The sequence below is a fragment of the Syngnathus floridae genome, chromosome 13 (assembly GCF_059516105.1).
Source record: "Syngnathus floridae isolate MCC-2025c chromosome 13, RoL_Sflo_1.0, whole genome shotgun sequence".
Lineage (NCBI taxonomy): Eukaryota > Metazoa > Chordata > Actinopteri > Syngnathiformes > Syngnathidae > Syngnathus > Syngnathus floridae.
Genome location: NC_142425.1, coordinates 7,315,984 through 7,343,569, shown reverse-complemented (window position 1 = coordinate 7,343,569; position 27,586 = coordinate 7,315,984). Strand labels below are relative to the sequence as shown.

The window sequence follows — 27,586 nt, the reverse complement described above, 5'->3', positions numbered from 1 at the left end:
AAATATAGCTGTATATGAAAATATATTCAAAGCACATTAGATGGACGAGCAGTAATGAAAAATGAACAGCAGTGGAATGTTTCATCTTTACTCTCTCATCATGCCCGTTTTTTTTTTTTATTCATATACATCCAGACTTTCCTGCTCTAGCTTGTTCTCTTTAAAATTTCCCTTTGAATGTGCATTTTATTCATCCCAAATATCATAATTTCTTCATTTAATTGCTTCATCTCGAGCATGTGCTTTAAAAACATCTCATGAAGATGTACAGTTATTCCGGGTGCACCCCCTCCCGCCCACTCCCGTACCCCTGATAGCTCTTTTCCTCGCCGCGCTATCGACGAGCTCGCTCCTCATAGACATGATCTGACAGGAAATCTTTGAGAGGCATCACTGCGCTAACTGTCCAGAGAGTTTGACTGTCTCTTCCTACTGGAGGAGAAGCTCAATGCTGGTCTCCTATTACTCCAAACACACCAAGCACCCTTTCTCTCCTTCCTCCTACTCTCTTCTTTCTTTATTTCTCTTCCACTCTCTTTTGTTCTTACCCCACATCTGCTCTCAGCGTCCCGGCCTGTCAAAAAGGGCCTGCTAGTCAGCACCTTCTCTTTGGGACTGTATGATAACACACACACATGCACAATTCTAACAGAATCCACCTTCACACAGCACTTGTACGCAACACCCCCTCATGCACTCGTTATTTTTTTTTCTTGCACCCACAAATGACGTGCACATAGAAAACTTTCCAACGACACTAAGAGGATGTTCTTCTGCTTGATGTCAGCATTCTTCTCAAAAATGCTGATGCTTTCCATACGCTAATCAGGATCAAATGCATTACAGACGCTAATTTAGCCAGCTGCCACCTTCTCCGTGGTAGAGTTGACACAAATTATTTTCCTTTATGAAAACCTCTTGTTAATCTGCATCATTGGCTGGAATTTTACCAATCATTAGCTATAATTTGACGACGCCCGGCGAATCACGTAGGCTGACAGGTGTCCAATGAGGAGTTGGAAATAATTCCTTTGAGATTTTGAATGCGAAATTGCAAATGCGTATGCAGGTGCGACCGCAGCACTTTGCAACACAATGTGAATACTAAGGATGATCAAATATATATTGGCAAAGCAGGAAAACAAGGGCAATAAAATGTATAATAATTATTGCATTAAATTTTTAAAAATTCTGCATTTTATATTAATAGACACTGATTTCTATGTGTTGGGCTATTCAAAACAAGCATATTTCAAATTACTTTGTAACAAGCAATACAAATTGTCATGTATCATTTGCACTTGTAAAAAGTGTTTGGTTTGTTATTTGGTAAATTAATTCACAATAACTATTTGTTAAAGCACTTCGGGTGGATGGTCAAATAAAATGATTTCAGTTGTTTTTCACTTGTGTTAAAATTCATCTTCACAACTTCTCTATATGATTCTACTGTATACACTATACTCACAAATCTATGATTTTATTTGTAGCTTTCAGTAATGCCCTCTTGGAGAAGGAAAGAAATCATTTTGGAATCGGCTTAAGTTTTCTTCTCGGCACCGTCTTAATTGCATTAAGAATTAATGGCCCATTCACATGCCAAAGCTGGCCACCAGACACCGGTTACACGGCTCTTCCTGCTGGGCCCGATGCCACGCAGCGGGCCCGAGAGTGCCTGCCGAGCACCAGCCACTATCGCACTTCTGCCCGGGGGTTAGAAACTTTGCGGCATACATATGCATGAGGATCGCTCATGTCTCCCCAAAGGCGGCCATATCTCACCATTAGTCGTTCTCCAAAGTCTTTGGTGGTGCACAGTATTGACTTTTGGAATAATATCAGGCAATCCCCGATGTGATTTATGATGATGTGCATTATCGATCACTTAAGAAGATATTTAGGTATTCAGAGTAAAAAGTGATGTTCTCATTATGCTGATGGTGTGAGGCACTAGGCCAAGATGAACGGGAGGAAGTGAGCTCGCACATTAAGGGCGAGGTAATTAGCACATCGGCGCTCCCTTTCACCGCTCTCCCGCTGCTGAGGCAGGACTGGCTTGCCTTAGTGTTAGCACAAATTGATACTGTGGCCCCACAGGTGGGAAACAAGCTCTCATCACCTCATCACCCCAGAGGATATGAGACACAACAACATATATTAAACCACTATTTCGCAGCATGGGGCTGGTGTCTTCATGAGATATTTTACTCTTTATAGAGCCCATGGGGGACACACAAAATCCAATACGAGTTTGCTCTTAGAGGAGGAGGCATGCACTACATACAAACAACTGGGATTTCAAGTGCTTCTTCCTGCCACAGGCAAAAAAAGTGACAAGCCTTCGAAATGCTTAGGGCAAATGCATCAGCGCCGGCGATGCCGCGGGCTCGGAGACAGTAGGATTGGAATGGAATGACCTGCTGCAGTTTAAGGGCTAACGTTGCAGAGTGAGAAGAATACATTTCACCGTGTTCATTTGTCCTTCTACATGCTTTGGGGAAATGGGACAAGAAATCATCATAAACAAGAGCACTTAGAGAGCACAGACATCTGTTGAGGCAGATTTCTTTTTCTCCGAGAAGTGAGGATTTTTTTTTTTATATATTTTAATAGCTCAAAGCAGGTAATCCTTCATGTGGATTAAGAACTAGAAGAAAATAATAAACTGTATGAATATGTAATCGTCCTTTTGCCCTACACGCAGCAATTTTTGTTTGAACTGGATTCAAAAGTGACAATCCAAAAAATATTCCTAATTGAGTTGATGTGAATAAAATTTGTTGAATATGTTAAATATTGGTATGTAGTATAGTGAGGAATTCAAATGGAGACTTTTGATACGTACCTAACTGAAAAACAATTTTACACTACACGGGCAAACCCTAAAAAGTAAAAGTAGAAAAGCTTGAAGAAATCAAACTTTTTTCATGGGGCGGTAAAAGTAAGAAACAATCACAACACTTTGTACAGCTGTTAATGTCTTTAACATAACATTTGACAAGACATCTTTGTGAGAAAGCCTTGGCTGGACTTGGTGGAACCAGCATCATTAGTGTCTGTCTCCCAGGGGTGGCATGTGTGGAAATTACTGCCCTAATCAATAAGCAAAGTCCAAGTGTTGAAATATTTATCCAGCCGGAGCTTCATGGTTGCGGTGAACCGTCTGAGCACTCTTCCTGCACCTTAAAGGGTTATTCAGAGAGCCATATATGCCGAAGAGTACACCTTGAAATCAATGGGGTGCCACTCACAGACTGAGTGCTGAGTGTTGCAGAAGCCCATTAATTTATTTTCAGTGTGGGGCGGAAAACAAGGCAGGGAGCGGACGTTGGCGGAAAGTAAACTTGGAAATGGTTCTGCCCTTACATTGGCTTTTATAACTTTGATGTAATAGCTAATAACACAACTGTATTTAGCTTTATCACTAAACACTAAACCTCCGGCAATCAAAATATTTTCAAATCATACATTTTACATTTAAATGTCTATAAAATTGAATATAGAATCAATGTCGAGGGGTTTCAAATATAGTACCGTTTATCTTGTAAAGACACACAAACCAATGTTTTGCAGAGTAGAAAAAATGCACTGTTTAACATGACATTTTAAATACTTGAAATTAACTGTATAAAAGATCAGAATATTTGCAACGACATCATGTTGCGACACTCTCTGCAAGACATCCTTTCAGCTTCAAGACTTTGCTTGTTATCTCGCGTTATCTTCCCGCAGAGCATGTTACGGACGATTAAAAGCTCTGTGTGCTACTCGAGCTAACATCTCGTTAGACGAGAGAACCCATTTGTATTGCTTATACCTTCATTGTTAGAGTCCACAAAGGATGACAGCTGACTTCGCCTCCTCAGCTTGAAGTGCTTGGCTGAAGCCTCAACTCATTACATCGCCATAAAAAAGTGGTTCTCGTTTGTTCATGTTTTTAGGAGTCAAAAGCGCATATAGAATCTTGTCTTGCTGCAAAATAAAGTGGTTAAAAGGGCTTAATTCTAAATAGAATAAAGAAGAATGGCCATTTGCTCAAAAATTCCAAAATTTACTAAAGATGACCAACATGTACAAGAAATAATAGTGATCTATTGAAAGGAGAAAAAATGGCTTGTAAGCACATTTTCAATTGTCTAATAAATTTTAGATTAATTAAAATCCACTTCAACCTGGATTCATCAATATTACAGATTATACAGATACATATCACCCAGGCAAATTGTGTATTTAAGAGATATTGTAAAAAATACATGTTTCTAATATATGCAATCATTTTCATTTCATTACTGATAATTAGGTACTTGGACTATTCAAATAGTTGCACTCAATTATTTGAATTCTGACAACACGTGTGCAAGGCAGTTTGCAAACATTGGGCTGTGTGGTAAAACACACAATTCTAGATTCCTCTTTCTCCTTTTCAGCATCAGTCCTTACAAATCATCAAACGTACAAGTGCACCAATGTTTTTGTTGATATAAAAACATACTAGCTAGCTGTTGACCTGCTCTGTCGTTCCATATGAACGTCTGAACCACTCAACTATGGGCTATTAACGATTTGTTCTTGTCAACGTTCAAAACAAGACCAACTGTGTTTATCGTCTTTTAGAGAAGAGGTTCTAGCAAATGTTCGAGTTTGGGATTCAAGAGGGTAATTGGAAGATATTGACTAACAACTTTCACTGTCTGTGTTGATTATTTCTGCTTTACTCCTCATTAACTTGGAGGTCTTCATTATCACAGAGTTGCAATAGGCCAGGAAACATTGTTAAATTAACATTAGCAATGTCCCTAATTGTCAGCTGTTTGCTTTGTCACATTACATTTTCCAGCCCAGTTAAAAAGCTGTCTCCACTTAATTTAAACTGTGATGCTTTTTCGATACGGAGAGGCCATAAAGCATGAAGTGTGTGGAGTGCTACTTGCTTAACCACTTCTCGAAGTCTGTTCGCACATCTGAATAAAAATCACGACAGGCATGTGGAAAACATTGCCTTGCGTGCCGGACTGCAATCAGGCTCTGAGATCAAGAGTGGCAAAGGGCCGTCTGTCGGATGCCAAAGGAACGTGCCGCACAGATGGCATCTGCATCTCATTCTGTCCCCAGCATTGACCCTTTTACAGAAAATCTGCAGCGTGAGCAATGCAGTGTGTGCATAGAGAAGATAATTGAATGATCTTTAACGTCTGCCTGTGTTTATATTTTCACTTCTCGGGCACTTGCAAGTGACGTGTGCATTTCTGTAATTAAGGTCAGTTGCAGAGAGGATGGGTGTCATCTACAATGTCTTTAGTGGTTTAAAGTGGATGTGATCCAAGGCACACATTGGCTCAACACCCAATCAAAGTTCATCTCACCATGGCGTCAATGTTATCTGATTGGCATCAGCCAGATCAGACCACCTCAGTGTGTCACTGCTTGAAGTGTTTTATGGAATCTCTTCTGCAGTAGAAAAGATGGATAGACACGTATTCATACGGGTTTGGCAGTTGAGCACTTCATTTTGGTCACGGAATATTTTGATTATTTCTACAGTCCCTACAGTCATCATCATAAATTGATTGTATTTTTGTTTTGTGTGGATGCAGTAATGTAAAGTAGCTTTTTAACACATTATGGGCACTATCTATTAGATAGTTTCGCTTTTTCAGTAACGATATCAAGGCCTGTTCAAGTCACCTCTTTGCCTTCACGTGAACCTTTGGTACTCGTGTTGTGATGGCAACATAGAAGTACAAAAAGCTTAAGCAAAATCTAAAACATTTGTTTTGATTTAGGTTTTGTGACTTCAGGTGTTTTTTTTTTTTTTCCGTTAGCGTTCGATAAAGAAAAACAAACTCCTTAACACAGCTTTGAGCTTGATTATGTGTACACAAAAGGCCTGCTTGTTCTTTTTTAGATTTTGGTATCTGATATTTAACCTGCTTTAGGTTAGGTGCACAGCATGCACACTCCCCCTCCCTAAAAAAAAAAAAAACTAGCCACTTTCCTTCCTTTGAATATCCTGCTGTGTAAAACAGACATAAGGCAAAGCATAGAACGTGCAAAACAACACAAGTTTAAAAGAAACTTTTTCATTAGCAGGTCACCACACAATAACTAGGAAGTTAAGAGTGGAAGAGGTAAGAGCAGGTCAAAGAAACAGTTAAGAATGAAAAATACTCTACATCATTGAACCGGGGGAAAAAAAGAACAGGAAGTAACATCTCAAACAGAAACAGACCAGGCAAGGCAATTTGATCTTAATTAGCATGAAGTCAGGCTGCTGTACACACTCGTTCTGTTCATTCCATTGTTCATTACTGGCTCCTTCATGACTTCCTGACTTTAGAGAATCTTTACCACAACAATTCTCTGCTGATGCTAATTAAAAGCGTTACAGAGACTCAGAAACCCTTCTTGCGCATGATTATGTTTCATAGAAGCCATAACATACGCGTATATTTTACAGCCCGAGACCTGTAAAATGGCTTAAGTACGCATAACAATGTGTGCAAATTGTAATATTTATGAGTAGATATAAATGTTATTTAAGTTGCAAAGCTTCATAAAGATGAATAAATTATTGTTTTCGGTGCGATATATAACATTACTGGATTACATTTTACATTGCTATGCATACTAACCAACTACTTGGGTATTCTCTACTCCTCTTAGGGTCAAATTGTTTTTGCTCTTCTTCACGTGTGAGGTCAACTGTGTTGAAATCCAACACCCACCTGAGCCTATTCTTCCATTTTTTCTACAATGTACATGTGTGTCTGATTTAGCCCTACATCACACATGCATGATACATTCATGGTGAGACAACCAGTATGTGCCTTCCCCATAATTCCTCTTCTCACAACATATTTCCACCAAGGAAATGAGGAGCAGTCAAAGGTCAAGGGAGAAAGAGTAAAGGGTGGGTCGGAGATCATAGCACATGATGCCACATTTTAAATTCCTGAACTTTTTAACAAATACATACCAATTTTACATTTTAGTCTAATCACAGCCTGTCCCAGAAGCTAAGGTATAATATAGAAGAAAGTATTTTAAAATGCAGCACAAAATCAGGAGACTAAAAAGTAGCACATGTGCACTGTGAGATAATACAATATGTGGTATTCTGTGAAAACTGGCATTGATTTAAAACATATGCCATATTTTCCAGAACTGTGATATTATCTTGCAAATTGATGCTGTTATTGTTTTGACTATCTGGTTTGCATTGACTTTGCACGTCAATCTGCACAGTTTCTTTGCTTAACCTTTTTTAAAAATATATTTCAGTACATGATTTTTTTTACTGTATAGTACTTTAATGAAGCCACTGTTTTGTAAAAAGAAAAGATTGTTCTCCATTTTAGTGGTTTGTGATTTTGCCAGTAAGAAAAAATTAGCCTTGATTTGTTCACACCATTGTGTTCCTCATGCTGTATCTATTTGAAAGACTAAACGCTATCCCCAGCCAGTTGTATATATATTGAGTCCACACCCTGTTCGGCAGACACCCACACAGGAATAGGTAACTGCATCGTATCTAATTACAACACTTCCGATTTTGATTACACACTTGGCTTGAAAAACCACAACACTGTAAAAGGACAATTGCTCAGAGAGCCCCAAGCAGCAGGTGGTGCAATTTCAGTCCTGTCTTAATGAGAGAACATATCGAAAGGTAAAAGGGAGGAATTTATACTTTAATTCCACACCCAAAGTCATAAAATGAGGTTCCCTTAATTTATTAGTTTATTAGAGACCAAACTTGCGCCAGGAGCATTTTTGTCTCAATGTCCTCTCTTCTATCCTTGTCTGGTATAGCCATATTTCTAAAATTATTAAGTTCAAAACAGACTTCCCACAGGGGCTGAATGATGTAATGGATTAATAAACTATAGTAAACTGGTTAGCCTTGGTTTCAAACAACCACCAAACAAACCAGGGCAGCCATCACAGTATCTCGTAAAAAAATAAAAAAGGAATAAAGAGTGACCACTTTATTAGGTACGATTGAAAACGAAGAGCAGGGTGGTATTCCAGAAAGCCTACATACTCTGAGTCTATCCCTGAACTCTAAGTTGACTTACTCTGAGATGGAAGACTGAGTATTTGGTTCCAGAAAAGCTGATCTGAGTTAGTTCAATCAACTCTGAATATGTCAACCTGGAGTTATGCGCATGCACAACTACTATAAAAAGCCATCATCAATGGAGCCCCAATACCATGAGTCACCATGACAACTGAGGAAAAACAGATCACCTTATTTTACCACGATGGAGTTGGAGGTCTTTATGCAGGTCTACGGCGAGTACGAATGTATTTTTCACCGCAAATCTAATATGGCTAAAGCAGTGAAGGAGAGACGTCATGGGAGGAAATTGCTGCCGAGTAAATGCGTAAGTTTGAATGTGCTATTCCATTGATGTAACATTTAACAATAACATTTATTTATTTATTTATGTATTTATTCATTCATCTATTTATTTATTCATTCATTCATTTAAATACAGGGTGTTCCAGAAGTCTTGGGAACATAGTACGTTTTCATATCTGCTGAACTATAAATGGTAATGAGATAAAATTGGTATCACTTTAAAGCTAAATTCATTAAATGTCAATGATGTTTTTCTTGATTTTTTTCAGATCCAGAGAGAGAGAGAGAAAGAGAGAGAAAATTTAACTAGTCATCAAAGTAAGACTTCTGTCCTTGCCTCTCCTGTGGTATTTCAGTTACTATTCTTGGTATTTTTAAAGCTGTTCCATTGTGCAATCATAAAAAAATAAATATATGCAACATGTCGCCCTCTTTCATATCTCCTGAAATCCAAAGATGTGCTGAATCCCTGCAGCACAATTGTGAGTAGTTAAGTCATGTGTCGCCATGTGATTTATATTGTTTGTCTCAAGTCAACAGGCTGCAAAAACTACAAACTCTGAAGGTAAACAACTGTGATACCAGGGCATACTTGTCTTGATTAATGAAAGGAAGTGAGATTCCATCTAGATTACTGCTGCTGAGGATGGCATTCCCTATGAATATTAATTTCCCTCGAAGAGGCGTTCTCACTTTCTCTCCTCAAAGGCTGCTCAATTTATCGGCAAAGGTCACAAGTGAAGGTGACGCACAAAGATTTTTGGCAGCAAAATTGAAGTGCTTCACACATGGTCTGAAGTCTACACACTTTTTGGATACTCTCTTTCGTGCTTATTTGCTTGCCATCATCATGGATCAGAACGTCTTAATTAGTGTCATTTTTACATGCAGATTTTTACCTTTCAAGAAAATTAGCCTATTTGATATTTGAGATCAGACCACACACATGCAACAATGTAAAGAGAGATGTCAGCTTAAAAGGGCACCAATGACCCTGCTCCTGAGTTGATTTTCACTCAATAAATAGTCAGGGTGTAAACTCAAATCTCTCTGGCAAATATTTGCAGGGGAACTCAAAGTCTTACAAATGAGGTACACAAATCATAATCTAAAAGGGGATTAAATGCATCTTGTTTGTCTGTCTGCAAGCAAATGCCAAAAATGAGATTTGCTAAACACATCTCCATGACTTATCAAAGCACTTTCAAGATGAAAGTCAAATGTGCATTTTATTTTTATCTCTGTGTTTGTTTTTCCCAATACTTTCGCTATGCTTTTCATTCATCATCCTCGTGCATAATATCCTGCAGGTCAAGACAGAGGAATTAATGGATTGTTTAAATCAGTTTACAAACACACTATTGGCTTTAGTGATCTTTAAGAAGCTTTGTGCACTTTAAGCCATGGACATGCCTCGCTGTGAGAACAATGAAAACTATAATGGGTATGAAACATCAATCTCTTTGTATTAATATATGACGCAAGCAGTCCGATAAAAAAAGTCGAGAGCTTCAACACAGCTTACACAGACGTTAGAGGCCGGGAAATGTTTTGCACAGACACAGAAGCGAAACGTTGTGTTATGCCAATTAGCCAGCTCCAGAGGTAGTGACAGATGTGTATCAAATGGCACTTGGTCGTAAGCAAAGCTAAAAGAATTCAAAGTCAGATTTATAGACAGTTCGTCACGTGTAGATACCAGTCAAGATAATCCGTGAAACATTTTCTACAAACCCCCACAAATCTTAAGAATACACTGATAAACATTCATTATATGCTCCCTAAGTGCGGCGTGACAAAGAAAACAAAATCCCACAAAATTGGAAAATACCCAAAAGTCACTTGGGTGGGGGCAGTGCCCCTATGCGTAACCTACTACCACCCCACCCTCATCAGTACTCATAACTACTGACAATACTGTAATGTTGTTTTAGTTTTGTAAATTCCCAATGATAGTTATGAAAATGTTTAAACTCAAAACTAAAAGAATATTCATCAGGCCTAATACCATCACTCCCTGAAGTCTTGTTGAAACAGTCAAATAATTTTGGTCATAACCAAATCAATCAATCAATCAATCAATCAATCAATCAATCAATCAATCAATCAATCAATCAATCAATCAATCAATGCCAACACATTCTGATGAAAATTCAACCTTTGTGGCAGATAATGTAGTAAATGTCATTCTCTCCAACACCCCACATCCTCAAGAGTAAACGCCTGCTGATGTAGGCTGGCTTTTTGTTCCGGCAACAATGACAACGTTGTTCGTAGTGAATTGCAAAAGTGACCTTGACAGAACTAAGTTGCAGTCGTCCATCCCTATGCTGACTGATCTGAGGCGATACCAAGGCATAAGACTTATCCAGTTCTTTCACCTGTCACTGCTCTCGAGGGAAGATGTGGCTGCTGCTTGGGGGTATCGGTGACAGAGTGAGTGTGTCTGAGGAGATCAGTTTAGGGAGATTAGCAGCTCAGTCCATCTCTGTCACCAAGTACTGCTGAACCTTGACACAGCTTAGAGGTATTATGAGGTCAGGAGAGTAAATGACATCTCTGCACAGCAGCAGGTGGAGGATGTGTTCAACTGAATGCTTTGGTTACCAGGGAAAATTATGTAATCATGCATCAGGAGGTCCAATGTTCCGTTGCATTCATTCGTCATTCACTGAAGCAGAAATGGGGATAAGTGTCCTATCAATAAAAGACTCCTGGGTCTATGCTTGTTATGATTTTCAAAAACAAAGTTACTTCTTCACTTGATGTTGCTGACATGGCGTAAGAGACCATCATAAAAATCAATACCTCATACAGGGGCAGCAGAAAAACACAAAACATGATTTAAGACTCGTCAGCTTTGCACAGAAATGGAAGGGAACGAGTGCAACGTTTTTTTTTCTGCCTTCAGTAATTGCATTTTATCACATTAGGCTTGGTGTATATGTTGGGAAAAGTAGTCAAGTCGTTGTTTGCGCGGTATTGTGGTGCACAGCTTGCTCAGCTGTCGGAGTAATACTTTCATCAAACACGTTTTTTTTTCCAAAGATGGAAAAAAACACACCATGTCTGGTGCAAATCTCTTTGTCTGCTCTGACAGAATGTTGGAGAAGTCAAAGGCAGCAAACTAACAAGCAGGTTTCTCAACAAACAGTTCTGTATGTGTGCGACCGTCCAGGCCTGCGTGCCCCTAAAGTACACATAACCGGATACCTGTGTTTGTGAACATGTGTTTCACGCCTGACAAAACATGCCCACATGCTGTTCTGGAGGTGGAATACTATAGTATAATGAAAGTAAGCTGCTTTTTCTTTTTGTTGACAAAACAGGAATACATCTCAAGTCTGTTGTGTGAAATGTTGAACCCACACGTCGATTCAAATCTGCTCTGCTCAAGTGAACAATCTTATTATGCAGAAACTGTTTCAAGTTAAAAGTTATTGACCTGACCATTGAAAAGGTAACAAATCATTCTATTGTGGACCCTGCTGAGGCATGAGTCATAGTTCTATTCCATTTAAAAATAATAATTTCAATTCTATTAGCAAACATTTTCACCATAACTATATTACAATAATTTCAGCTGGCAGAATACAGCATTGTAGTAGCTTTTGAGTTTTTAACATCCAGAATTTCACCTCAATTTTCCACTATGCACCCATTAAAGTTGCATTGCCTGTCAAAAGTCCAACATGGCCTACCTTTAAACTGACTTTGAGCCACCAATTTGTCACAGTCCGGGTCAAAGAACACAAAGTGCACAGCTGTCTGTCCAATTTCCAAATAGAAGCAGGAAGGTGTGTGCCTGCATAAAAATCAGCTTCCACATGCGCCATCTACAAAAATAGAAAAATCATTCATGATTTCAGTGTACAACATTTCACATTTGTCAAACCAAGCACACACAAATTCAGAAAGAATATCTAGTTGAAAGGTTGATCAGTAGTAGTTGAATTCTGTGCCCAGTACTTCACAGCTGGCAGTCTGGCACTATTTATTTAAACCATATATTAGTAATTTATTTCTTTTCAAAATAATCCAACATTTGTCATCTGTGAGTGTTTACTGGACATAGCAATAAAATAATTACCTGATCGTAAAAAAATGATGAAAGCTACTGGGGTACAAAGTAGTTTGAATGTTTTCTACTTGTCGAACCATTGACCTTGTAATATTCTGCCCTGAAAAACTAAAACAAATAAAAATCTTGGGCTTTTTAAAAGTGACAGAGGAATGCTTTTATAAAAACGGAAATGAGTGTTTTTGTGCAGTTCATGAAAATATTCCAAATGTGAATAACAGTAATTTATTGTACATTACAAGGCTGGCACCTCCACTGGCATCCATCACTATCATAACAGGTGGCCTGGACAGAGTTGTGAATATCCACTTCAAATGTGTCACAAATGAGCACTGAAAATGTACTCTGTCCAAACTGGATGTCCAAAGCAAATGTTGAATCGCAATGTTTGTATACTGCAAGTCTGAAACTATGATTCAATTGCAATGTAAGTAGACCCTGAGAAGGACTATTTTGCAATTCTAGTATGGCTGTGATTGTGTGTTCAGCTGCGGAAAATCCTTCACCCTCTGCTTTCATTCAGTAGCTTTTAGATATTATGAGTGATGATTCCTCCAAAAGGAGAAAACTTATTTTCTGCTGTAATAGTTGCCATGAATACTGACTTGATTTAAAGCAAAAGTGCACACCTGTGGCATCCCAAAAGGCCATTTACTGGAGACAGACTAACAGCCCAAGGAAGTGTGCATGAATAAGGCCATTTCTCACATGGATGAGTGGGGAGGGAGGGAAGGAGGAAGGAAGGGACATGAAAATTCATGGTAAACCTTATACGTACGGAGCAACCATATATTGCTCATATATCCAGAGCTGCCATATGACATTACACTCTCCCATATGTCGGCTGCTCTTTGCATCCTGCTGAGAGGTGCACTTTTCACCTCCCGCTCCGTAAAAGGAAGCAGAGGTTCACACAACTAGAGTGCATCCAACCATATAGTATATTGGGTAATGATGTATTCATTATTGGATCTGAACTTATTAGTACGAATGGTAAACAAAACAGAAATAGTTGGAACCCTTCAATCTTAAATTAAATCTGAAATTTGGTGGCCACTGAACACAAAATCCTTAAAAATTCTGGAACTGTCCAAATACGTTTGTGCTTTATATCTGCATTAGGATGAAATAAATAATAAAGATATATTCTCATGAGTCACAGAATTAAAAAAATAGTACCGTAATTTCTGGACTTTAAACCGCACCTGAATATTTACCTCATCAGCTAACATTCTGGGAAAATCCTGCTTTGCAATTCTAGTATGGCTCTAACTTTATATAAGCCGCACTGGACTATAAGCCACAGACGTTTTCATGTTTAATTTCCATATGCACAAACCATACAATATCATACAAATCATGAAATTCCATAAATAAACTGCACTGGACTATAATCCACAGGCTTATCCTGGAAAATACAATAAATGAATAAAGGTACACATTAGCACAAGAAAAGAGATAAGAGGGATAAAAGGATAATTCCGTGACTGCTTATACTTAATGATCAAATGACTGTCACATTTAAAGGCAGTTTCAACTGCACAAGCAACACAATCCGCTGTGCATCCATTATTGATACTTTATTTCATATCTAAAAATAGGTCGAAACCTGACACTGTAAACAATGCAGTATGAAAATGTATCGACACACAAACGCACACAGAAACAGACAGTTGTCAGCTCTATTCTTCACAAACTGTGTCGCTCCCATATGTGCTCCAGTAGTGCAAGAAGCAGCTGTCTGAAACAAAAGGTGTCTAACATGAGTCTGCCCTGCCACGGCATGCATTTGAATGTTCCCATCTATTTGTCTACACAGTGATTTCTCCTCGGGAGACGCAGCAGACATTTGGTAGGCATATTTGCCATTAAAATGACGACCACAGGGGACACTATAGCTAAAGATAGGTGCTTAGGAAACAGGCCTAGAAATTCAAAACGACTGGAAACGCCACCTGATAAATTATTACATTCTGAATTGAATTTTGCTTCAATCTGAGGAAAGTAAACATCCAAAAAATGCATATGTTGCCACAAATTATTTGACAGGGAGCTTTTGAAGTATTCCCATTGTACTTTGGTCTCCTGAGCCGGAATCGAAACCTACACCTCTGAAGGGTTCACATTAAAAGTGGTTAACGCATACAACAGTTTTCCCGTCTCATTATTAAATTATCAGCTTGTGTATCTATGTTGTCAGATGATCCTACTGTGGCATTGGATGATTCAGCTACACAAAAGGTACATGTGGTGTTTGACCCATGTGTAATTAAATCTAGCACATTCATCAAATTAGAGAATGCAGATGGAACACGCAGCTCATTCCTGCAGCCATGGTGCGTGAGAAAGTGACTTCAGGTATTTAATCAATCAGTGGCTGAACTGCACAAGCAGCTACAGTACGGATGGAATGTTAAGCATTGTAGTTGCCTTTACTTAATTATAAAATACTTTTTTATTATCTTTCAAGAAAAAGTAACTAATACTAAATGAATAAAAACAAAAATGAAGCATTTGCAAAAAAATGAAAATATTTCAAATGAACAAACATGCTCTCAAAGATAAAATTAAGAGATTAAAAAAAGTCACAACTAAATAAAATCTGTAATAAAAACTGGGATGCCCAGAAAAATACTTTCTTCACTAAAAATCTGAACATCCGAACATCTCAGAACCACAATGGAATAAAAAGACAGGAAGTAATGTTTCAACAGATTTCTTTAGGCAGTGGCATAATTGTCACTCCAGTTTTCAAATGCCACCCAGTGCAGTGTTGTGATTTACAGACACCACTGCCAGTGCCAGAATAATCTGTCAAACTCAACTGCAATTGCAGGGTCTGGAGAAAGGACACGTGTGGCAAAGACTGGATTTTAGTACACGGGCTGTCTGAACAAACCTCCCAAAAGACATTGTGAGTGTCTCAGCGTGTGTACCTGCTCCATCCCGCTGCCATGCCACAGTAAATGGCTATTTATCATGGTAGGGATGGATTTGACAGTCTCGCCCTTCCTTTCAAATACAACCATAATTCAAAAAGCGTCGCACAGGGTAAATTACCCCCTCAATTCAGAAAGAATCAACCTTTTCAAGGTACAACTTTTGGGTGGCGCAGTGGCTCTCAGGTCGCAAGTTTGTTGGATAAAAAAAACCTGCTGTCTGCACAAAAGACTCCATTCTGGCAGAAAGATGACAAATGGTCACTACTAAATGATACTTTGGTCGACGCATCTGTGGGGGCATCCAAGCATGCAGTGATGCTTGTGAGCCGGTCGGCCAGAGAAAAATGACAGTATTGGATTCTTGCTGTAAATGACAACTTCCTAAAAATTAGCGTTAATACACAATCATAAATAACTTGATTTATTTGCTACATTTATCATGAGAACAATATCATATTTGTTTTGGGATTAATTAAATCCAAGATTCCTATAGATCAGCCAAATATAAAGAACATGTGCAAATGTTGTCCTGACAAAACTAGGGGATAACCTATACAGGTAGTTCCACTCTTGAAATATTTTTTTTCAATCTATACGACAAGTATAATGTCATAATTTTATGTAAATGAAGGATTAAATGACCATGAATTATAAAATGTGGCCAATGGCAGCCCGAGCAGACGAATCAGCCAAGCCTTCAGTGGACACTTTATTTGGTCCCGAGAACGTCTCCCGCTTTTGTTTTCGTCCTCATTTCTAATTCCACTTGCCCTACTCAGTCTTATTAAAATGACGGACTTCATTATTCTGCATAGACCCAGCTGGTTCCCTCTTTTTTCTTTAATATCGACAAAAACAACAAGGAACTAGATGTGTGTTTGCGTGTGGGTTTCGGTCATGAAAATGTGTCTCGTATGAGACTCGCAAGCTGTGTCAGATAGAAATGAGAAAAAATGAGTTGGTGTGGGCAGACCAGGGGGAGAGAACAGGTTCCAGGTGCTTGGCCAGATTCTGCCAAACAGGTGCGCAGTGTGTGTGTGTGCATGTGTGTGTGTTTGACTTCGCGCATTGGGATAAGTCTAAATACTCATGGAAAACACTGAAAGAAATGAGCACTGACTATCTCAGATTGAGAGCAATCCTTTCGACATGGGAATGAAAATCATCACCACATTAGCGGCCTTCGCTACAGCTGCACAAAGCTCTGCAAGCTACCTGCGTTTCTCAAACGACACACATCTACATGCATGTGCACACCCACCCACACACCTTCATGGCTGGAAAAATTAATGGCTGTAAGTAGAGTGCAGACCTCTGCCTATATGTCTGGCCTTTGTGGACGTATCATTAGTCATAGGGCAATTCAAGAAATTGTTGAGAAGTTCCTTCACTCCCAATTAGAATGTAAGTGAAGGAAGAAAAAAAATCCTCCATCTAAAGCTTTTGAGATTGAATGCTGCATACGCCTGTGAGGTGAGTTTCTTCACCGATGTACTCAACACGACCCACTTTGCAGTTAATATTCTCTTGCTCTGCGATCTGTCACCGCAATAAGTTACACTTTTGTTTCAATGGTCATTATCCCACTTTCCTTCTTTGCCAGCACTAGAACACGCGAGATGCCAAACTTGATATGACACACAAAAAAAAACCTTTTATGACAAATGCTGACATTTTGGAATGAAATGGAGCAAGTGCATTTAACTTTATTTGTTCCATTTGGTTAGCTAAAAAAAAAAAAAAAGACTGCAACACCATGAGTTCTCTCAGCTGAAAAAAAGGTGATGCTGTCCTTTGAAAAGCTGTGACCACATGAGAAAATCATTGCAACATTCAGCTACAGCTTCCTACAAAGGTCATTGATATATACACACGCACACTAACACACACACATACACACAACTACTACATTGATACATAAGAAATAAAAAGAAGAGGATTGAATGAAGTGAATACGCTCTTTTTATAGTTGTGGAGGATGATGTTATTCAGAGCATCCAGAATGTTTTGTATCCCAGGTGAGCGGCTCATCATCAGAACAAGCCAGAGGTAAGCGTTAGCGGTGACCATCTCTGCGCTTCCCAGCAGTAAATATCCGTGCCATCACACCACAAGCTCCAGAGGATGAGACGTGGAAAGAATCTGAAGAGGCAATTAGACAACATGGTGCCAGATGCTCTCCACCACTGCAGCAGCGGGGCCTTCTTCACTTGGAGCTAATTTCATAACAAAGCCCGACTTTCATCAGGTCCTGCGTACTCTAGAAGACCACCACCCCCTCATAACCAACTACTTCCTCCTCGTCTCTCTTTTATTCCCACAACTCATCTTGCAAATTACCCAAGAAAAATATAGAAAGATGAATGATCTATGAAAGTTGCTTGAGATGCTTCTACAAAATGTTATAACATTGATCATCTCAGATAATGTCGCTATTTATCATATGCTAACCAATAGTATCTGCTTCAGATTAGAGAATTGTATGAGTGTATCTGTGTCACACTATTAGCTTCTTCATTGAGAACAATCCCACCTACGGGAATACGGACCAGTTGCCCGTTTTGGTAAGCTTGCCTGGCCCATAACGCCTTAGAAATTCTTTCACCACCCCATTTCACCAGCTGTCTCCATCCAGCACATGATGTCACTGTAAAATCGTTTTCATAACACAAGGCCAGCACAGTAAGCATACACATATTGTGCATATCCAATGTTTATCAAAGCTGATCCCCACCAAATGGCCTCGCAGGGCCATCTGGGTCAAAATTATTAAACAGACTCTATCTTGGCATGTGAACAGAACTTCTTATCAGGGCTTGAGTCACTCCAAGTTGCAGATGAACCATCCATCACAGTTAATGTTCTTAAGGAAACAAAGCATTATCCTAATTATTGCAAATGCAGATTAGTACAATTTACTTGTTTAATCAAATGGTTTGCTTTGTTTAATTATCTGGATATGTGCACAGCGAGCGAGAGAGAGGTTGTGGAAGAGAGACATAGATGGAGAGAGACAGAGAGCAAAAGTGGGATAGGACGTGCACGAAAGAACATTCTTTGCCCGAGGACAAAGGGAATTAGAAAGAAAATTAACAATCCATTGTAGAATTTGCACTCAGCACAAAGATGCGACATTTTACACAGAAAAAAACTTAGCAGAAGAGTTTACGACCAGCAAAGGCCCTAAACACAAAACAATTAAGAATGTTGCATTTCCTGTTTTAGTGTAATTACATCTGTGCCATTAAATATTTTTGCAATTTGTAAAGAGTCAAGCTAATATGCTTGAGGTTAATTGCACTGCAGCTTTTTTGCTTGTGATCCTCCTTGACTTTGAACTTTTGTTTGCTCAGTTTGACAAACTAAGCTCAGGAAAAGGAGAGATCATCCACATTTTTAAAGTGGCGGACATGCTCCTCAAACACATCTTAACTCATGCACCCGGCTTCCTAATTACCTGGAATCCGATATTTAACTCCTGACCTTGGCAAAGAATATAGGCACCATTAAGAAAAAAAATTCAACAGTTGTGCACAAGCATCGCTGCGTATGTTTGAGCCAACTTTGGTCCACCCCAGCTGACTGTGCCACCTTTTTTTTAAAGTTCTGAGTAGAAATCATCTTCTTGAAAAGTTCTCATGTCTGATATTTCTGGTTCACTGTGTTCTTTTTATTTGTACAAAAGTAGCAGTACTTGAATTCATCTTGCTCCACAGTCTCAGTTTGGAGAATTTAACCACCTACAATGTCAAATGGCAATCCTTCCCAGCTGTACAACCAACGCTGCATTGATCGACAACAAAGTTTCGGTCAAGGGAAGGTGGTCACCCAACTCTTCACAACAACTTCAGGCCACATTGATTTTTCTTTGCACTACACCCAGGCACAGAAGATCCAAAGTTAAAAGAAAAATAAGAATCTACTGAACAAGACCGATTAACTTTTAGGACACTGGCATAAATTTCAGACATGTCCTAACATTTACATGGTTTAAATGGAATTCATCCCTGAAGTGCTGACTGAGCTAATCAGTCACTCATCAGCTAATATCAGTTTCTCTGATAGTAGGCTTGATTGCTGATAAAAACAAAAAGTAATAGTGCATCTGCTGTGGAAATATATGCACACAAACACAATTACAGTTACACAATTACTGGCTACAATGCAGAGATTATGCTTGCGCTCTTTTGCTTCATTCGGAAAGGTAATAATAAAGCACTGAGAATTACTAACCTTGTCACTCAAAACAATTGTGGTGACTTCGCGAACGTAATTGTTTTTTTCCGCTGTGTCTATATGAACTCAAGTCTCTTGCCCTTGGACACTCAAGGACACACATCGCTATGTAATCCACGCTATCAAACTCTGACAAACCTTGAGGGCCTGAGGCTAGAACTGTCCAGGACAATGTTGTGAATTCATTATGAAGCCCACCTGCTTTTAAATACTAGACTTCATGGTGCCGTTCGAATCACTGACGGATGCACAATTCCCTGATGTTTAGCAATTGTGTATGCAACTTGTAACCCAGCTTCTACGAATGTTCCGTGAAGATTGATAGAGATTCTTAATGTCACATTGAATCCAGGGTGTAAATCTGTGCCTAAAAAGCAGCTCTCTTTTGCAGGATATACACCCAGAGTTAAAGTCAGTTTAAGTTTTTGTTCCCAAATAAAAAACAAACTACAATTAAAAAGTAGACTTAAAGACATTTTCCAGTTCAGAGAAAACAATGACATTCCTAAAATAAACGTAATGACGCTGCTAGAATTACTGACTGCCAAAAGGTTTAAAAAAGTGATAAAAAAAAACTCTTCATCAGTTACTGAAAGGCATAATTATATTGCATTGTAAAATTTGTCTTTTAAAGTTTGATTGAAGCAAGTTAAAAGTAGGCAACACATTTTATACAGCTGACAAATAGCTTTTGTAATTCAATAAGTAAAATGTAATGAAAGGATTTTCACAAGGAGCAAATTTATTTTTAAAAAAAAGTTTGTGATATTTAATTGACATTGAGGGAAAAAAAGACCTGTGAGATGACCAGATCAGATTTTAGAGGAGCCAAATAGTGTGAAATGTCAACGGTAAGGTGTTTTGTAGAAAAGAAAAAAAGTAATTTGCTTGCAATTTATCTTCACCTCTTTTATTTTGGAAATAGCTGTGCTTAGACAAAGCCGGTAAGTGTGTGTGGCTTCTGTGGGAGCTAAGTCATCAGTCAACTCTGCTGCATGTGAGCACTCCCAAGAGAGGTATTGGTCTTAAATGGTTTAGGGCACGAGGCCCATGAACAGAAGCTATGTGGGCCCAGTTAAGGTGGGTTAATCTCTCCGACTGCACATCCACATTTGAATTTAAATACACATCTGCAGAATAAAAAAAAAAACAACCACAACACATTTATTGTACAACTATGATTAATCTTTATCAGTGTCCATTATTAAGATGTGTAAAAGTTATTTTTACACCCACACACTTGTCTAATATACATTCTAAACCAGAGTTAGAAAACCAAGAAATTATTTTAATTAAATTCTATTTTCATGGCATAAAATGGGATGGATGTAATGTAGTTGAAATAAATTGATATGAACTACAAGCAGCTCAAAAAAACGCACAATGTCAGATATAAAGCTCACATGTTGGATAAGCCATTTTTCAATTGGATTTATTGTTTTATATCTTAATTAATTTCAAGCCGTTCTCAGTAAAGATATTCTCACAGTGGGTCGCCTTTGTGTATCAGATTAATATGCTCTGATGAGAAAGTGGTTCCTGTGTAAATGAAAACCGATCACACGCTAGGGCATGTTGATATATCAATTGATAACTTCAGTGGACACTTTTCAGGGGGAAAAAAAAAATCAGCATGCCCCAATGCTCCACTTCTTTATTTTGTGTTTTAAAATAGATGGCAAAAAATGAAAAAATATATTAAAGCTGCATGATTAAACATGTGATTGCATGTCGCCATTTTCTTGCTTAAAATAGTTCATTTGAAAAAGCATCAGAAATCAGCATTGTTTGTGAATAAATGTCTGAGCAATGTAAAAAAAAAAAAAAAAGGGTTGAATGACATTCAGATGGATTTTGTTAAATTGGTATCAGAGCAGGTCATGACCTTAGTCATGGAACCAAGACAGTGTATTACTAAGCTGCTCTGTTTCTATTGATGAGATAACGCTTGGGTTTTGAACACAGCATTAGTATTTCAAGGTGAATTTGGAGCCAAGATTACACAGAACTTGCTTCATCTGCAATAAAATGACTGAAACAGTAACAGTAATACTCACATGACCACAGAAGCCAGAAAAACACTTACATAACTACATCATGAAGAATGTTGCAAGGAAAGTGAGGGAGGAGTTGATCAGCAAGGGGTTGAGATAGTAATTTCAATGATTGACTGATGAATATATCAAGACGGAGAAAGAAAACAACATAACTCTCTTGATCATTCTGAAAACGTTGGCAGAAGTTAAAAGTCTGAAAAAAAACTTGCAGCCTCGTCTTGAGCACTTTGTGGTTTGCTGACGAATGCCAATGTTTACAGAGAGGAGTCTGATGAAATCCCTTTGATTGCATGATGAGGATCCACATAACCTCTCTGTCCATACTTTGGCTCCTTGTACACGAAAAGTAACTCTGTACCATCAAATGTACGCTGGAAAATAAACAAGCAAGCTGCCTAATTTTGCTGGTTGGTGGTTGACAGCCTCAAGAGCTTAAAACAAACAAACCTCCTCTACTTGACAACTTCTTTAACCTCTCACTCTATGTGATTACTTTATTTACTGAAATTACAAAACAACAACCTACGTTTGTTTCACCCCCTTTATCATTGTATTGTATAAAACCAAAAATATCTTTTCATCTTTTCATGGGACAACAGTGATGAGAAAACATTTTGCTATATAGACAGCGTTCAAAGCTTTTACGATGTAAATTTGTGATATTGAGAAAAAAAAAAAAACACTCAACACAATGTCTAATTTGCTAATTTTGCTATATAGACAGCGTTCAAAGCTTTTACGATGTAAATTTGTGATATTGAGAAAAAAAAAAACACTCAACACAATAATGTGTAATTTGCTGGCAACAAAGGTGAGTATTTCCCCAATTGGTCAATATTTTGAGTAGCCAACATGAGTTTTAAGACTGAAACCGCCGCAAGGAGTTCACAAATGAGACAAATTTAATTGTGATATTTTGTAAGGGACAACACGTCTAACTGAGAGAAACATTTCAGTGAGTATTTGATTCAGACCAAGACATGGAAAACTTCAAAAGGGTTGGCAGTTTTATATTCTTCAACGCATGACTAGTTCTATTCTCCAAATGGAATATAAAGTGCCCCAATGCTTGAACATGTTATTTTGTTTTGGCAAAAAAAAAAAAAAAAGACACTCCTACCACTATCTGGACGTTTGCGGGTAACATGACAATTTGATTCCATCATCATTAATGATCCCCCCTATCTGAAATATCATTTTTAGACATTTTGACGGTGGACATACCAGTTTCCAACCAGTCATTAAGGACATGGTCGAAACAGAAACGAGAGACTTTCATAGTTTCCCAAAGCAAATGGTGCTGGATGGCATGCTGTGCATTCCAAATGACGAGAAGAGTGAAAGGAATAGTCATTATTTTCCAGCCATTGCTTCCATGAATCTTGGAACCAGTTCTACAAGGAGATTACAGATGAAAACAATCAAGTTCCTGTCACTCCACAAAACTTTTTGTGAGCGTTTACACTCTGTTGGTGAGTGATGTACAGCACAATTGTGACCCTGACGGACGTCATACCGTACCACATCTTCGCATGACAAACCGCTTCTTACGAGCACCTGTTACTGGTGCAGCAGCATTTCTGGCCTTCACTTGACATGAGGGATTAACAAATTTGACAACTGCAAATTCCTAATGCTGCTGTCATCAACCACAGTTGTGACTGGGCACCATAACTGCGCCCTAAATCGTTTAGAGCTTTCAGTAAAGTGAGACACAACTTTAGTTTCTGACACGTACGTCGGTCCATATGTTGCTTGCCATTTGCTGGGATTGCCAGAGGGCTCTTAGGGAAAAGGAAAAGTGACCAGAACTGCAGTCGTGCAAAGGAGGGGTCAAATCTGGTAACGATTGTCCTAATGTCCTGGGCGAGGTGCAGAATATGTCCTCGCTACTACACTGCTGCCCTGTTTTTCAATTTGCATTCCATCTAGTTGAACCATACCAAGAGTTTCCACCATCGACGTAGCTCACATGTCTGTGTGAAACAGAGTGGGTCATTGTTTGGTTCTCTGAATTGCTCGAGGAATCTTATTTTAGGGTTGTATACGTTGCAAATGAGGAAGTCGAGTAAAATGCTGCTCAAAGCGCACTTCATAAGTGACTTCATGACATTGCCTTACCATTATGAAATCTTTTACTACTAAAAAAGCTATCAAATTGAATGACATTAAACATCTGATATAGCTTGATAATTTGCTGATAATGTTTCCATGTATAATCCAATACTATATACTGATACTATTTAGAATTGCAACCAAAACCAGATGGGTGAATTAACCTGAAAAATTGAGAAACAAAGGGCTTTCAGCTATCGCCCAGAAATATCACCATCCTCACTTCCAATTTATCTAGAAAATGTATCCGATTCGAGTCCCTCTGCATCCCAACAGTCAAGCAATTGCTCCGCTCGCGTGTGATGGACAATGTTTATCATAGCTATGATAAACTATTTCCTCATAAACGATTTTGTCACTGCCTTCTGCAGGCTGTCATACGATATTCCGCCTGCAGACTCAAACAACCATATTTCACGGGGTGTATTTACCTCCTCGGAGGACAGCAACTTGACAGATGATAAATGGCCACTGCTGACAATCATCAATACATACTATGTTTGCCTTTAGTATAAGTGGCGCCAAAACATGGAAAATTGGACTTTGGCATATGGTGCATGTGGGGAGAGACATGGAAAGTGGCAAAGAAAGGGAATAATAAACAGTGACAGATGAGCTGGAGAAACACAGGTCTATTAGCAACTAGTTGAAAATGTCTGTACTGAAGTATATTGAGCATGTTTGTTACACCGCCTCTGCATGTCTTGACTGTGTAATATTTTCCCACTGTGAATGGTTTGATGCCGCACATGCAAACCCAGCAGGAGAAAAAGACGCACAGCTGTAAATTGATGTTTATTTTCTCTCTCTGTTGCTTCTGCGTCGCGTCGCGTCGCCTCGCACTCCAAAGAACGACACAGACGATAAGACTGATGGCCAACAAATGTGCGTCTCCTCCCATCATATTATGCATAACAGTGTTCTGTCACAGCCGTGTGTGACTATGCAATAATTTTCTCTCACTTTATGACAGCATCTCCATACTTATAGCGATTTTGTAATTGTGACAGTCTGGAAATGAGAGTTCAAACTAATATTTTCTTCTCATAAACATTATTTTTTAGTTAAAGGAGTTTAAAAATAAATATCAAGGAAAGACATTAATTATTAGATGTGCTGTATATCTGCAGGAACACAAAGTAATCCCTCCTCTAGCGCAGGGGTTACATTCCAGACCACCCTGGCAGTGAGTGCAATCCACATTGTTGGAAAGTATTTAGATACACCCAAGGCATGTTTTTATAGCATTTAAACCCATGTCTAAAATAACACTAACACATTTTAATATTTATGAGAGACAGCAAGAACAATGACTAAAACAAAAATATTGCACAGTGTAACAATATACAGATCTCTCCTCCAGAGTCATTATGAGCCCACTGTATCATTCCTCCAGTTTATGCTGAAAAGTTAGCTACCATACTGATTCCATTGTCGAGATTTTCCAGAACTCTTGTTCAGTGGAAAACCGTTTGCCCTCTTTGATTGAAGTCTGTGAGGCTTTAGAAACTCTAGTCAGATGACGACAAAGAACTTCACCTCTTGAAAGAATGCTGTCTTAAATTTGCTTTACAAAGGCACCAGTGTGTTTTCTCGCTGGTGACCGTAGTAAGTTTACAGATGCCAAAAACCAGCAGTTATTTTTTTTTTTTTCCCTGAATCTAGCCCTTCTTGAAGAGACCCTTTATTTGTGTCTAATAATGGAATTCCCCGTACTTCATTTTTTTCACCAGTAAAAATGACAATGCAACAATTTCTCAATGCCCTGCATAGCCATTCCCTCTTGGCTAAAACAAGAGTAATGCCTTAATCATCCAGCCTTTCATCCAGGTAAAGTACACTCCTGAGCACAACACTAATGAGTGTGGTGTCTTTGATCTTCTTATAACAAGGAAATCATCAGCTTTGGAAGTATCTTATAATGGGGCAGCAAAACATTATTTCTTTATGCATTGCAGGCTTTGCAACTTCTCAAACTTAGCCCTCTTGTTGTGATAGGCAATTAGATGTGGTTATTATTCTTTTGTCAATTTTGCTTTCATTTGCATAGATTGACGTGGCCTTGAAAAATCGGTTCATACAGGAATTGGTAGCAAATTGAGGCATTTGTTAGGACTCCTTAGAATAAAAAGAAAATGATTTGCCCCAACTGTAAACACTTGGGAACTCAAAGACATCTTAGAACTCATAACTTCCAAGTCTGTGCAGTTTATGGCAAAGACAAACTATATAAATAGTATACAATGGAACATATTATTTTGTTCAGACAATGAAAAACTTTTTAGCTGTTACCTGCTGCTGACAGTTTCGACTGCTACTCCAGTCTTCCTCAGAGACGTCACGTAGACATGATGAATCTCATTGAAATAAGTATACAATGGATTTCCACATCAAATCAATAATTTATGAATCAATGTGGGGATGAACAAAGACACATGATGTCATTCATGGTCGGCGTGGCCAATAAAGAAAAAGACTAAAAAGTCTACTCAGGGGAAACTGTAAAGTTCTGGAAAGACCAAAACATAGGTCACAGTAAAACACCAGGAAACAAAATACACAGCCTTACAAGGAACACGGCAATGCGACAGCGACAACAATCCAACAAGACTGAAAGAAACCAGGAAACTAAATACAAAAGAGACAACAAGGGCCACCTGGACAAGACATAAGTGGGTGAGGGAGTTGATTGGAAAGAGGGTGGGACAAAAATGACCCAATGAGTAAGACAGAATACAAGAAAACAAGCCATAACAAGAAATAAATGTTAATATTCTCTAGATAAATATTAAAAACTAAAATTGCAACCCATTACAACTTGCTCTTCATTTCTTCTTTTGTTTTATTGTCAACATTGAAGTTATGATACTTGACCTAAGAAAATATTGGTGTTTTGTCATTTTCCCAAAATGTGCTAAACGGCCAAATTCAAAAACATTAATCTTAACATGCCATAATAATATATACAGATTGCATATTGATTGTTATCAAATATGTTCAGACTCAGTACATTTTTTGTATTAACAGGAACAAATAAATGCTGGTAAATTATGGTCGATGTAGCTAGCATTTTTCTCAAAATAATCTGATTGATATTATTTTGGAAAAGATAATTTCATATTGCCTTGGATGCCATTGTCATTCCCAGCACAGGAGGACAAAGACAACATTGTCATCCGTACAATGTCTTTCTATTTTCTTCCTCCTATTTTCAAGAGAATTAGGAGATTAGTCATGTCGGACCTTGTTTTCTTTGTGAGCCATTTGTGATGTGCTTTTTTTTTTTTGCAAGCCACCACTGAGAGCACTCTTGTAAATATGTCCTCACACTCACAGTTTGCGTTGGTATCATATATTTATTCCCTCCTCTAAATTTAGTCGAGCCAAAGGATGGGAAACCTACATTTTTCTTGCATCAGATTTATAGAGAAAATGTATTCCCTGTTTATGAAAATCTAGCAAACACGGGGCTCATAATCGGGTGTGGAATTAAATTCCCAAGTGACACAAGAGACATCAGGTCAGCCACAAAATTGAACTTTTCCACCGAATGAAACTCAATCTATCCCTGAAGACAGTTGCAGTGGGGTCAAAGTCAACACCATGACATGTGGAGGCACTTCAAGTGAAAGTTAGCAGTGCATCACATTTCCAAATAGTTTGAAAAGGGCTCAAAGGATTTAGATCACTGTCAAGATACAGTATTTTTGATTTGTCCAATTTCACTCCTGTGAAAATCCAAAGAACAGGCTATTTTCAGAATGTCAATGTTGTGTATCATAGCCATCAT

The 27,586-nt window shown here is 38.5% G+C and overlaps 1 protein-coding gene across 15 annotated transcripts in view; it reads right to left on the bottom strand.

Moving 5' to 3' along the window:
- The window catches only part of LOC148388364 (uncharacterized), a 125,659-nt gene extending 99,233 nt beyond the window's left edge, over positions 1-26,426 (bottom strand). For 8 of the 15 annotated variants that reach the window (XR_015862236.1, XR_015862241.1, XR_015862239.1 and 5 more), the window contains exons 1-2: positions 26,089-26,423; positions 12,067-12,201 (exon numbers count right to left, since the gene is read on the bottom strand). Coding sequence is in view for 1 of the 15 variants with exons in the window: in XM_088394849.1 (XP_088250975.1) it covers positions 12,067-12,201 (135 nt within the window). In the remaining 14 variants the exon portion in view is untranslated. Of the gene's footprint in view, positions 1-12,066; positions 12,202-26,088 lie in introns of all 15 variants that reach the window. The other 7 variants (XR_015862233.1, XR_015862232.1, XR_015862230.1 and 4 more) reach the window with 3 other exon arrangements.
- Positions 26,427-27,586: the final 1,160 nt, after the last annotated feature.